Raw genomic sequence first — 14,466 nt, 5'->3', positions numbered from 1 at the left:
AGGCTAGTCAAACAACAGCCTGACATAGTCATCCTCACAGAATCATACCTTACAGATAATGTCCCAGACACCAAAATCACCATCCCCGGGTATATCCTGTCCCACCGGCAGGACAGACCCAGTAGAGGTGGTGACACAGTGGTATACAGTCAGGAGGGAGTTGCCCTGGGAGTTATCAACATTGACTCCCAACCCCATGAAGTATTATGGCATCAGGTCAAACATGGGCAAGGAAACCTCCTGCTGATTACCACGTACCACCCTCCCTCAGCTGGTGAATCAGTGCCCCTCCATGTTGAACATCGCTTGGAGGGAGCACTAAGAGTGGCAAAGGCACAGAATGTACTCCGTGTGGGGGACTTCAATGTCCATCACCAAGAGCTGCTCGGTGTGTTGAAGCCTCGACCTGATAGCAGGGTATTTGACTGCAGGAGCTATCACCACTGAGTATTATTCTGTCATCGACAACATGAATTTTTGTATCGCCTAAACATAAAAAACATCCCAAGTGGCCTCAGGCAGCTGCAGTAAGAGGAACGGGAAAGGGGGTGGGGGGACATTGGAAAGAGTGATCGAAGACTTGGGTGAAAGGATGGAGTTTGATGGAGGAGAGAGAGGCCTGGAGAGGGGGAGGGATTAAGGTAGGAATTCAGGGAGCAGGGCCTAGGCGTCTGAAGGCTTTGCTGTCAATGGTGGGATGAAGGAAGCAGCGATGGGCAGGAGAGCAGAGTCAGAAGGTGGAAGGGTGAGGAAGGGAATGTAAGTCTGCAGCAGAACGCAGAGGTAGGGAGGAGTGAGGCCATGGAGGGAATTGGAGGGCAGTGAGGTCAGGGGTTACAGATCAGTGAGGTCAGGGGTTACAGGTCAGTGAGGTCAGGGGTTACAGGTCAGTGAGGTCAGGGGTTACAGATCAGTGAGGTCAGGGGTAGTGTAGGAACAACAATTCATGTGGAACACTGCATTTCGGATCAGATGGGGTTTATGGAGCGTGGATGAAGGAAGCTGGGAGAGGACATCGGAATAATGGAGTCAGGAAGCGAGACAAACAGGGATAAGGGTTTCTGTGGTCAAGGGGCTGATGTAGTGTAGAGATGGACAATGTTGTGGAGATGGAAATTAGAGGCTTATGGGATGGAGAGATGTGGCGTTTGAAGTTTAGCAACTGGAGGCCCAATGGGAAGCAGGCCCATGTTTACTGGTCCCTATTGGATGGTCCAGTGGGAGGGAGGCCCATGTTTACTGGTCCCTATTGGAGGGTCCAGTGGGAGGGAGGCCCATGTTCACTGGTCCCTATTGGAGGGTCCAGTGGGAGGGAGGCCCATGTTTACTGGTCCCTATTGGAGGGTCCAGTGGGAGGGAGGCCCATGTTTACTGGTCCCTATTGGAGGGTGCAGTGGGAGGGGGGCCCATGTTTACTGGTTCCTATTGGAGGGTCCAGTGGGAGGGGGGCCTATGTTTACTGGTCCCTATTGGAGGGTCCAGTGGGAGGGGGGCCCATGTTTACTGGTCCCTATTGGAGGGTCCAGTGGGAGGGAGGCCCATGTTTACTGGTCCCTATTGGAGGGTCCAGTGGGTGGGAAGCCCATGTTTACTGGTCCCTATTGGAGGGTCCAGTGGGAGGGGGGCCCATGTTTACTGGTCCCTATTGGAGGGTCCAGTGGGAGGGAGGCCCATGTTTACTGGTCCCCATTAGAGGGTCCAGTGGGAGGGGGGCCCATGTTTACTGGTCCCTATTGGAGGGTCCAGTGAGACATGGACACCATGGTTGATGTGCGGGACAGTTCCTTGTTGTCAATGTGTGATTGTCCACCTTTGAGGAAGTCACAAGCAAGGTGGATAAAGGGGAAACTGTAATGTGGTGGACACGGAATTTTTAAATGCATTTGATAAGGTGACACATCAAACATTGCTGCATAAGATAAGAGCTCATGGGCCAGGATTTTGCCCTCGTCGGGTGGGCTCTGTGGGGGTGATAGTGGGCGTTCAGGAATCCGACCACCGCCCGTGATTGCCTGACCGGGATTTCACACTGGCGGGCCAAATAAAGCCCTCCCAGCGTGAACCGCGTGCTACAGCGCTCAGCGCTGCCTGTGTCGGGGGCGGGAGGGAGGGGGGCAAGAGGAGAGCTTTGTGCATGAGTGCGAGTGTGCACAGGAAAAGCTCCCTGAGGACGGAGCTGCCTGTGGGAGATGAAGATCTTAAAAATTAAAAATAAAGAATTTTCAAATGTTAAAAAACACCTCCCCTCATGTGACTCTGTCATGTGAGCAGGGAAATGGTATTAACCAAAAGCTAAAATTTGTATTTAATTTTTGATCGCTGTTGGAAACCTCATCCCACCGTAAGGTTGGATGGGCAGCAAATAATTAAATTCACTTATTACTTTACTGGCCTGAATCGGCCTGTTAATTGTCGGTGGGCGTGCTGCCCACTCCCACCTGTGCCCACCGGCCGAAATATCGCGCGAGTCCAGCATCTTGGCATCTAGAAAGAATTGGGGTTAACAGGAACCAGAGACGGGGAGAAATGTGTTTTTTCCACTTGACAAGCTGTAACCAGTGGAGTGCCACAGGGATCAGTGCTGGGGCTCAGCTATTTACAAACTATATCAATGTCTTAGATGAAGGGAGTGAATGGAAGGTAGCTAAATGTGTCGATCTCATCAAGCTGGGTAGGAACGTAATTTGTTAAGAGGAGGTAGGGAGTCTGCAAAGGGATATGGACAGGTTAAGTGAGAGGACAACAATTTGGCAGGTGGAGCGTAATGTGTGAAAATGTGAACTTGGCAGGAAGAATAGAAAAGCAGGATATTATTTAAATGGAGAGGGATATTGCAGAACTCTGAGATCCAGTGGGATCTGGGTGTCCTGGTGCATGAATCACAGAAAGTTGGTTTGCAGATGCAGCAAGTGATTGGGAAGGCACATGGAATGTTGGAGTTTGTTGCTAGGGGAATGGAATATAAACATAAGGAAGTTTTACTGCAGCTGTACAGGGACGTGAGTGAGACCACATCGGGAGCAGTGTGTACAGTTTTGGTCTCCTTATTTGATAAAGGATATAATTGCGTTCGAAGCAGTTTAGAGAAGGTTCATTCGACTCACTCCTGGGATGAGGGGCGTATTTCATGAAGGAAGGTTGGACAGGTTGGGCCTCCAGTCAGTGCAATTGAGAAGAATGAGAGGGGATCTTATTAAAACATATAAAATCCTGAAGGGATTTGATAGAATGGATTCCAGGAGGTTGACCCCTGTTCTCAGGAGAGAGAAGAATGAGTAGGTAGAGGGACAAAGAAAGAGAGACAGAAAGTGGGGGCGAAAGAGTGAGAGGGAGGGAGAGGGAAAGGAAGAGAAGGGGAGAGAGAGAGAGAGAGCAAACAAGGAGAGTGAGACTAGAAGAACAAGACCAGGAGACAGGTAGAGGGAGAGGGGGGGGAGAGCCAGAGAGTGACGGACAGAGAGAGGGAGAAAGAGACAGAGAATGACAGGCAGACACTGGAAGAGGGAGAGAGAGACAGAGAGTGATGGACAGATACTGAGAGAGGGAGAGAGAGAAAGAGAGTGACGGACAGAGGGAGGGAGAGAGAGTGATGGACAGGCACAGAGAGAGACAGAGAGTGACAGACAGACACAGAGAGAGACAGAGAGCGATGGACAGATATTGAGAGAGAGGGAGAGAGAGAGAGTGACGGACAAACACTGAGAGAGACAGAGAGTGACGGACAGGCACTGAGAGAGAGAGAGAGAGAAACAGACAGAGAGTGATGGACAGAGGGAGGGAGAGAGAGACAGAGAGTGACAGACAGGCACTGAGAGAGAGAGAGAGAGACAGGGAGTGATGGACAGATACTGAGAGAGGCAGAAGGAGGGAGTTGAAGAGGAAGTGAAAGGTGCTGACGTGGTTTTCTATGGGTGATACCATTTACATACTGAGGAACAGCCAGTGAGACTCTGACAGGCTGCAGCTTTATAAAGCTGAGCCCAGTGAAGGGAGAGTTTATCAGTGACCAGGCACAGGGACAGGAGCAGACACCATGATTTCAGCCATCCAGCTCATCTGGCCTCTGGCATTCTGCATCGCAGGTACAAATCTCTCTCCTTCCACCGTGAATATTTTCCTGCTCTCCATTTCCATCCAATTCGACTGACTTGTGATTGAAGGGAAAATGCTGAAAGCAGAGGAACGGTCACTGTCTCTAACAATATCTCATTTTACAGGCTCTTTGTGTGACAATTCTTACTTCACTCTGTTTCTCTATTACCCCTCAGGTATCAGTGGGGACATCACCATGACCCAGTCTCCCCCGGTGCTGTCAGTGAGCCTGGGCCAGACCGCCACCATCACCTGTACGGCCAGTCAGTCTGTTAGCAGCTATGTTGCTTGGTACCAGCAGCGAGAAGGACAGAAACCCACTCTCCTGATCTATGATGCAACAACTCGATTCACAGGAACATCGGAGCGATTCACCGGCAGTGGATCTGGCACTCAATTCACCCTGACAATCAGCAATGTACAGAATGAGGATGTCGCTGATTATTACTGTCAGCAGCATCAAAGCAACCCCTACACAGTGATACAGAGCCTGCCAAAAACCTCAATAGACACAGTCCCACCTCCTGTACTGACACATCCCACAGTTATATAGCATATATAGTAATGGGCACACAGTCCCTCCTCCGGTACTGACACATCCCACAGTTATATAGAATATATAATAATGGACACACAGTCCCACCTCCTGTACTGACACATCCCACAGTTATATAGAACATATAATAATGGACACACAGTCCCACCTCCTTTACTGACACATCCCACAGTTATATAGAAAATATATTAATGGACACACAGTCCCACCTCCTGTACTGACAAATCCCACAGTTATAAAGAATATTTAATAATGGGCACACAGTCCCACCTCCTGTACTGACACATCCCACAGTTATATAGAATATTTAATAATGGACACACAGTCCCACCTCCTGTCCTGACACATCCCACAGTTATATATAATAGAAAATAATGGACACACAGTACCACCTCCTGTCCTGACAAATCGCACAGTTATATAGAATATATAATAATGGACACACAGTCCCACCTCCTGTACTGACACATCCCATAGTTACATACAATATATAATAATGGACACACAGTCCCACCTCCTGTACTGACACATCCCACAGTTATATAGAATATATAATAATGGACACACAGACCCAGCTCCTGTACTGACACATCCCACAGTTATATATAATATATAATAATGGACACACAGTCCCACCTCCTGTACTGACACATCCCACAGTTATATAGAATATATAATAATGGACACACAGTCCATCCTCCTGTACGGACACATCCCACAGTTATATAGAATATATAATAATGGACACACTGTCCCACCTCAAATACTGACACATCCCACAGTTATATAGAATATATAATAATGGACACACAGTCCCTCCTCCTGTACTGACACATCCCACAGTTATATAGAATATATAATAACGGACACACAGACCCACCTCCTGTACTGACACATCCCACAGTAATATAGAATATATAATATTGGACACAAAGTCCCTACTCCTGTACTGACACATCCCACAGTTATATAGAATATTTAATAATGGGCACACAGTCCCACCTCCTCTACTAACACATCCCACAGTTATATATAATATATAATGATGGACACACAGACCCACCTCCTGTACTGACACATCCCACAGTTATATATAATATATAATAATGGACACACAGTCCCACCTCCTGTACTGACACATCCCACAGTTATATAGAATATATAATAATGGACACACAGTCCCACCTCCAGTACTGACACATCCCACAGTTGTATAGAATATATAATAATGGACACACAGTCCCACCTCCAGTACTGACACATCCCACAGTTATATAGAATATATAATAATGGACACACAGTCCCACCTCCTGTACTAACACATCCCACATTGATATAGAATATATAATAATGGACACACAGTCCAACCTCCTGTACTGTCACATCCCACAGTTATATATAATAAATTTTAATGGACACACAGTCCCACCTCCTGTACTGACACATCCCACAGTTATATAGAATATATAATAATAGACACACAGTCCCACCTCCTGTACTGACACATCCCACAGTTATATAGAATATATAATAATGGACACACAGTCCCACCTCCTGTACTAACACATCCCACAGTTATATAGAATATATAATAATGGACACACAGTCCCACCTCCTGTACTGACACATCCCACAGTTATATAGAATATATAATAATGGGCACACAGTCCCACCTCCTGTACTGACACATCCCACAGTTATATATAATATATAATAATAGACACACAGTCGCACCTCCTGTATGAGTGAGAGACAGAGAGATGGTGAGAGTGAGTTAAAGGTGAGTGTGAGTGAGAGACAGGGAGAGGGTGAGAGTGAGTTAAAGGTGAGTGTGAGTGAGACAGGGAGAGGGTGAGAGTGAGTTAAAGGTGAGTGTGAGTGAGAGACAGGGAGAGGGTGAGAGTGAGTTAAAGGTGAGTGTGAGTGAGAGACAGAGAGAGGGTGAGAGTGAGTTAAAGGTGAGTGTGAGTGAGAGACAGAGAGAGGGTGAGAGTGAGTTAAAGGTGAGTGTGAGTGAGAGACAGAGAGAGGGTGAGAGTGAGTTAATGGTGAGTGTGAGTGAGGGACAGAGAGAGGGTGAGAGTGAGTTAAAGGTGAGTGTGAGTGAGAGACAGGGAGAGGGTGAGAGTGAGTTAAAGGTGAGTGTGAGTGAGAGACCGGGAGAGGGTGAGAGTGAGTTAAAGGTGAGTGTGAGTGAGAGACAGGGAGAGGGTGAGAGTGACTGAGTGAAGCAGAGAGCAGAGGTTTTTGTACAGCCCCTGCACTGGAAGCTCTCAGTGTGGGGTCCGTTCGCTAAAGGAACCAAGCTCAGACTGAGTAAGTAAACCCCAATCCTCCCTTATTAACCCTTTCAATACTGAAACTTTCTCAAACACTAATGCTGAATAGTTGAAGGTGTTAGTGAGGAGCTGCAGTGAATGAAATGGTTCAGTGAACAACACTGTGTATAACAGGGTGCCCAGCTGTATTTCTTTCATTACATTCCCCCCTTTAAGCAACAAGATATAAATAACCAACTTTTACCCACCGTCTCGAGGAGATCTGGACGTTTGCAGACTGTGCTGACATTGCTGCACCATGGAGTGAAATCACTCACTAGACTCCTGTCAGTCTCAGTGTGACAGACACGGGCAGAGTTTGATATGAGCTCTGGCTCCCTCTCACAGTCTCTGATATAACTGATCACAGCACCAGCACAGTGAGACACCGAGGTCCCACCTCCCCCAACTTGAACTCTGCTCTCTCCACTCCCTGGTTATCTCTTGGCAAAGTTCTGATGACAAACAGGTAGAGCAGGGCCCACAATCCAGTGGCTTCAGTGTTCCAGGGTTTCGGGGAGACTCTCCGTTTCCCCCGAATGTTTAAATGTCACCCTCTAGACTCCAGGCCTCCCGGAATCTGCTCTCCATCTCTCTCCAGAAGACACTGTCTCTGACTGGGGAACAGCTCCACCCTCCCCAAGTGGGCTCATTCCTCCAAGTGTGAGCCGGGAGGGTGAACATGGTGGGCTATTGGACCGTGAGGTGTTGGCCTTGCCTCAGTGGGTAGCACCAGCCCCTCAGAGTCACAATGTTGTGGGTTCAAATCCCACTCCAGAGACTTGAGCACATAATCCCGGCTGAGACTCCAGTGCAGTATTGAGGGAGGGCTGCACTGTCAGAGGAGCCGTCTTTCAGATGATACAAACTGAGGTCTGCCCTCTCAGGGGGATCTCAAATATCCCACCGGCGCTTTGAGAAGAAGAGCAGGGGTGATCCCCCTGGTTTCCTGGACAATATTTATCCCTCAATCTACATCACTACACATCTGATTATCTGGTCATTGTCAATCTGATATCTGGGATCTTGCTGTGCACAGTTGGTTGTGGAACACTCTGGGACATCCTGAGGTGGTGATAGGCGCCATTGAAATGCAAGCCTTTCTTTGAAGTTGGAGATTCCTGATGGTGACCCTGTGAGTTCCCATTGACCTCACACTGACCCTGTCTGACCCCCGGACTTTGAGGTTAATTGAAGCCTCACCCTTGACGTCACCCCAGTGTTGGCCGGCAAGGTTTCAAATGAAATCTCGAACCTTCTACACCCAAAGCTGTTTTCTCAATACTTAAGAGTAAGAGGATAACTAAAGGATGGGTTGGGCCCATAAAAGACCAAAAAGGTAACCTATGTGAGGAGGGGGAGAATGTGGGTATGGTTCTGAATGAATACTTTGCGTCTGTCTTCACAAAAGAAAGGGAACAATGTAGACATTGTCACTATGGAGGAGGAGTGTGAAATATTGGATGTGATAAACATAGGGAGAGAGGAAGTATGAGGGGGATTAGCATCCTTGAGAATGGATTAACCACCAGGGCCGGGTGAAATGTGCCCGAGGCTGTTAACAGAAACCAGGGAGGATATTGTGGAGGGTCTGACCCTCATTTTCCAATCCTCACTGGATACAGGTGAGGGGCCGGAGGATTGGAGGTCTGATAATGTTGTACCTTTGTTTAAAAAGGGAGCGAGGGATAGACTGAATAATTACAGGCCAGTCATTGTGTCCTCGTTGGTGGTCAAATAATTGGAATCAATTCTGAAGGACAGGATAAACTGTCGTTAAGAAAGGCACAGATTAATCTAGGACAGTCAGCATGGATTTGATAAGGGCCGGTCATGTCTGACTAATTTGTTCATCTTTTTTGAGGAAGTAACAAGGAGGATTGATGAGGGTAGTGTAGTTGATGTTATCTACATGGATTTTAGCAACGTTTTTTAGCAGGTTCCACATGGCAGACTTGTTAAAAAAATAAAAGCCAATGGGGTCCATGGGAATGGGGCCCATTAGATACAAAATTAGCTCAGGGGCCGGGAACAAAGGGTAATTATTGATGGTGTTTTAGTGACTGGAAGGCTGTTTCCAGTGTGGGTCTGCAGGCCTCAGGCCTCGGTACCCTGCTTTTTGTGTATATATTAATGATTTGGACATAAATGTAGGAGTTAATCAAGGAGTTTACAGGCGACACAAAAATTGGCTGCATGGTAGATAACAAGGAGGATTGTTGTAGGCTGCAGGAAGATATCAATGGACTGGTCAGGTGGAAAGAAAAGTGGCAAATGGAATTCTCCCCAGAGAAGTGTGAGGTAATGCATTTGGGGAGGTCAAACAAAGCAAAGGATTACACAATAAATGGGAAGATACTGAGAGGTGCAGAGGAAGTGAGGGACCTTGGGGTGAATGTCCAGACTCCTGAAGGTAGCAGAACAGGTCAATAAGGTGGTTAAGAAGGAACATGGAATCCTTTCAATCATTAGCCGAGGTATCGAGCAAGGAGGTTATGCTGGATCTGTCTAAATTATTAGTTAGGAACAACTTGAGTACAGTGCGCAGTTCTGGTCACCTCATTACAGGAAGAATGTGATTGCATTAGAAAGGGTACAGAGGAGATTTAACCAGGATGGAGCCAGGACAGGAAAATTGCAGCTATGAGGAGAGATTGGATTGGCTGGGGTTGTTCTCCTTGGAACAGAGGAGGCTGAGGGGAGATTTGATTGAGATGTACAAAATTATGAGGGGCTTGGATAGATTGGATGGGACGGGCCTATTTACTTTAGCAGAGAGGTCAGTGACTAGGGGGCATAGATTTAAAGTGATTGGGAGAAAGATTAGATGGGAGATGAGGCTCTGGAACTCACTACCTGAAAGGGTCACAGAGGCAGGAACCCTCAACCCATTTAAAAGGTGTCTGGATATGAACCTCAAGAGCCTGAACCTGGAGGACTACGGACCAAATGCTGGAAAGTGGGATTCGGCCGGACGGCTCGTATTTCAGTGGGCACAGACATGATGGGCCGAGTGGCCTCTTTCTGTGCCAGAAACTTTCTATGATTTTATTCTATGACACCCAATCTGAATCCTTTCTGAAGTGGGTTGATCCAAGTGTGCTCCAACATTCTGGGATAAAGTTCTCTTGATGTGTGTGTGATCTGAGGATTGTTAATGCTGAACCTGTTTCCCCCGGAGAGACTGATCAATAGTGAAAGCTTCCTAACAGCTTAACAGGGTCTTAGAGGGACACTGAGTCTTTAAACACTCTTACTATTAACCATTTCAGTGCTGAATTTGTGGAAACCCTCTTTACAAATATCTAAGTAACAGTCCAATATGATTTAACCAGCTTAACATCAAACCTTTACTTCCTGCCACTCAACTAATTTGAAACACAACTTGCCCCTTTCCCTGGGATTCCATGAATTTTTAATTTTCTGAGCAGTCTGTCATGTGGAACCTTGTCAGAAGTCTTGCTAAAATCCGCATAGACCACGTCAAACTCGCTCCCCTCATCAACCCTCCTTGTTACCCCCTCAAAAAATTCAAGCAAGTTAGTCGGACACGGCTTTCCCTTAACAAGTCCATGTTGACTGTCCTTGGTCATATCTTTCTCAAAGATGATTAAAATGTCCCTCAGAATATTTTCCAACAATTATTATTTCCTCTCTCACTATGGCCGGAATTTTCCTGCCCCATTGGTGTCAGGTGTCATGGTGAGCAGTGGGAATAATATGGTGAGACAACCAAAAATCTGAAACTGATGGCTCTCCTGCGGCCAGAGCGGGGGTAGAGGACATCAGGATGGGCCTCCACAGTGTCCAGAAGGCATCCCAGGAATGTGTCACTGAATCGGGGGCTGCACTCTGCTTGGCTTTTGGGGCCATGTCTTCACCGGAGCAGCCCCGGGCTGCAAGCATTGAGAAGTGTTCACACGGCTGTAGTTTAAATATGGTGTCCAGCTTCTTCAGCGTTGTTGGAGCTGCACTCATCCAGGCAAGTGGAGAGTACTCCAATAAATTCCTAACTTGTGCTTTGTAGATGGTGGACAGGCTTTGGAGAGTCAGGAGGTGAGTGACTCGTCACACGTTCCTAGCCTCTGACTTGCTCTTGTAGCCACAGTATTTATATGACTAGTCCACTTCAGTTTCTGCTCAATGCTAACCCCCAGGAAGTTAATAGTGGGGGATTCAGTGATGGTAATGCCATTGAACATCAAGGGGCGATGGTTGGATTCTCTCTTGTTGGAGATGGTCATTTCCTGGCACTTGTGTGGCATGTATGTTACTTGCCACTTGTCAGCCCAAGCCTGGATATTGTTCAGGTCTTGCTGCATTTGGACAGGGACTGCTTCAGTATCTGAGGAGTCATGAATGATGCTGGACATTGTGCAATCATCAGTGAACAGACCGACTTCTGACCTTATGATGGAAGGAAGGTCATTGATGAAATAGCTGAAGATGGTTGGGCCGAGAATGCTACCCTGAGGAACTCATGCAGTGATGTCCTGGAGCTGAGATGACTGACCTCCAACAACCACAACCATCTTCCTTTGTGCTAGGTATGACTCCAACCCACAGAGAGTTTTCCCCCTGATTCCCTTTGACTCCAGTTTTGCTCGGGCTCCTTGACGCCACACTCAGTCAAATACGGCCTTGATATCAATGACAGTCGGTCTCTCCTCACCTCGGGAGTTCAGCTCCACTGTCCATGTCTGAACTAAGGCTGTAATGAGGTCAGGAGCTGAGTGGCACTGGCAGAACCCAAACTGGGCCTCAGTGAGCAGGTTATTGCTGAGCAAGTGCCACTTGATAGCACAGTTGATGACCCCTTCCATCACTTTACTGATGTTGGAGAGTAGACTGATGGGGCGGTAATTGGCCAGGTTGGATTTGTCCTGCTTTTTGTGTACATGACATACCTGGGCAATTTTCCAGGTGTTGCTGTGTGCCACACAGCAATGTGGTTGGCTCTTAACTGCCCTCTGAAGTGGCCCAGCCCCCACTCAGTTGTTAGAAACTGCGACAAAGTCACTAAAAAGGAATGAAACCGGACGGACCACCCGGCATCGACCTAGGCACCGGAAACAATAACGGCAATCTCAGCCCTGTTGACCCTGCAAAGTCCCCCTTACTAACATCTGGGGGCTAGTGTCAAAATTGGGAGAACTGTCTCACAGACTAGTCAAGCAACAGCCTGACAGAGTCATCCTCACAGAACCATACTTTACAGATAATGACCCAGACTCCACCATCGCCCTCCCCGGGTATGTCCTGTCCCACCGGCAGGTAAGACCCAGCAGAGGTGGCAACACAGTGGTATACAGGCAGTGGGGAGTTGCTGTGGGAGTCCTCAAAATCAACTCCGGACCCCATGAAGTCTCATGGCATCAGGTCAAACATAGGGAAGGAAACCTCTGTCCGATTACCACGTACCACCCTCCCTCAGTTGATGAATCAGTGCTCCTCCATGTTGAACACCACTCGGAGGAAAGACTGAGAGTGACAAGGGCACAGGGGATGTAAAACAATCTTTCTCCCATACGCCAGTGCCCTTTGTGCAAATCTGGGGGAATTCCGCACTATTTATATCCCATCAAATATTTCACAATTCTCCTCCATGAAAACCTCCCACTGCTCTGACACTGATTTACCTTCAAGTTGCTGTTTCCTGTCCATTTCGGCAAATCACAGCTTAGTTAAATTGGCCTTTCCCTAATTTACAACTTTTACACTTGGTCTAGCTTTATCCCTTTCCATAACTGCTCAAAACCTAACTGAATTATGATCACTATTACCCAGATACTCTCCCACTGATACACCTTCCACCTGCCCAGATTCATTCCCTGAAATTGTCTAAAACTGCCCCTTCTCTTGTTGGGTTTGTTACGTTCTGGCTAAAAGAATTCACCTGGATGGATTATAAGAATTTTACATCATCTATACATTTACACATATCTGATCCCAGTTAATATTCGGGAAGTTGAAATTCATTATAATGACAGTGATTAAACTTCCTTCTCTTCTCTTTCAGGCAGAGAGAAGTCACCACCCACACTAACCCTGCTGCCACCCTCCCCGGAGGAGGTCAAGACCAAGGGCACTGCCACCCTGGTGTGCCTTGCCAATCACTTCTATCCCGATGCGGTGAAGGTGGAGTGGAAGAAGGACGGTGCAGCCATTTCGGACGGGGTTCAGACCAGCAACTACCTGCGAGCTTCGGACAGCACCTACAGCGTCAGTAGCCTGCTGACCCTCTCTGGCTCCGGCTGGGAGTCCAACGCCCGCTTCTCCTGTGTCGTCACCCACGAGAGCCTCTCCTCTCCCCTCAGCAAGAGCATCAGGAGATCAGAATGTGCGTAGAGTGTTAGAGACAGTCCACAGAGGAGACACAACTTTAAATAGAACAGGGGTGAGCTGGGAGGGCAAAGGTCATTGTCAGCACCGAATTACAACTCTCTTCCTTCTCGGGACCGGCTCTGAGACACTTCTGAGAGTTAGGGGTTAAGGCACGTTATTGGGGCAATGTAAAGGGAGCTTTTCTCTGTATCTAACCCATGCTGTACCTGTCCTGGGAGTGTTTGATGAGGACTGTGTAGAGGGAGCTTTACTCTGTATCTAACCCCGTGCTGTACCTGTCCTGGGAGTGTTTGATGGGGATTGTGTAGAGGGAGTTTTACTCTGTATCTAACCCCGTGCTGTACCTTCCCTGGGAGTGTTTGATGGGAATTGTGTAGAGGGAGCTTTACTCTGTATCTAACCCCGTGCTGTACCTGCCCTGGGAGTGTTGGCTGGGACAGTTTAATCTCGTGATGCTAAGTAAAACCTCTCTAAGATGCTGAAGACTGTCAGCTGTACAAAATTAATGTGGCCCTCCGAAGTGTCTGCTTCAGTAAGCCAGACCCCTTCCTGCTCACCCTGAAGTTACAATTTAAGGTTTAGTCACTGTTTAAAGGGACAGGATTCTCATGTTCTTGAGAAAATCTCCACAAGTGTTTTAATAAACCTCCATTCTCCCTGTGAATTTCTCCAGCTTCCTCTGGCTGGGCTGTTTATTCAAGTCTTTTTTCTGTAAATGTCAATGTGTAAAAGGTAGTAAACATTAAGAATATTCAGTCTCTGTCTGGTGAGTGCTTTGGAAATGTCCCACCTCCCCATCAGCTGATTGGCTGCATTTCAGCAAGTGATTGTCCTGATTGGCTGGTTGGACTGTCAATCAATGACACTAACAGACGATTTGGTTCAAAGACAATTATCAATCATTTTAAAATGATCAGTTTTATCTTGAATCTCTTGAATTTACAAGATTAAAAACAGAAAAGAAACTGGAAGTTGCTGGGATTAAATCATCACAACCACAATTCCCCAAACCATATTCACGACCTCCCCCGTGACCTTCCCATCTCACGTGGTCTCGCTACTCCCATAGTTTCAATCACAGATAAGACCATCTCTGATCACTTCCTTGTATCACTCCCCACCCACATCCCTCCCACAGCCCAACCCTACCCCCTT

General features: G+C 47.4%; 1 protein-coding gene across 1 annotated transcript; it reads left to right on the top strand.

The window, feature by feature from the left end:
* The first annotated feature begins 3,948 nt into the window (after positions 1-3,948).
* Positions 3,949-14,065, top strand: LOC144692686 (immunoglobulin kappa light chain-like). The gene is made up of 4 exons (XM_078561780.1): positions 3,949-4,082; positions 4,269-4,636; positions 6,919-6,964; positions 12,986-14,065. Exons 1-4 carry the CDS (start codon positions 4,034-4,036, stop codon positions 13,312-13,314), a joined length of 792 nt encoding a protein of 263 aa, XP_078417906.1. The 5' UTR covers positions 3,949-4,033; the 3' UTR covers positions 13,315-14,065.
* Positions 14,066-14,466: the final 401 nt, after the last annotated feature.

The sequence above is a fragment of the Cetorhinus maximus genome, chromosome 17 (assembly GCF_964194155.1).
Source record: "Cetorhinus maximus chromosome 17, sCetMax3.hap1.1, whole genome shotgun sequence".
In the NCBI taxonomy this organism is placed as follows: Eukaryota; Metazoa; Chordata; class Chondrichthyes; order Lamniformes; family Cetorhinidae; genus Cetorhinus; species Cetorhinus maximus.
The sequence above is the reverse complement of the archived record's forward strand: the minus strand, read 5'-3'. Positions and strand labels throughout refer to the sequence as shown.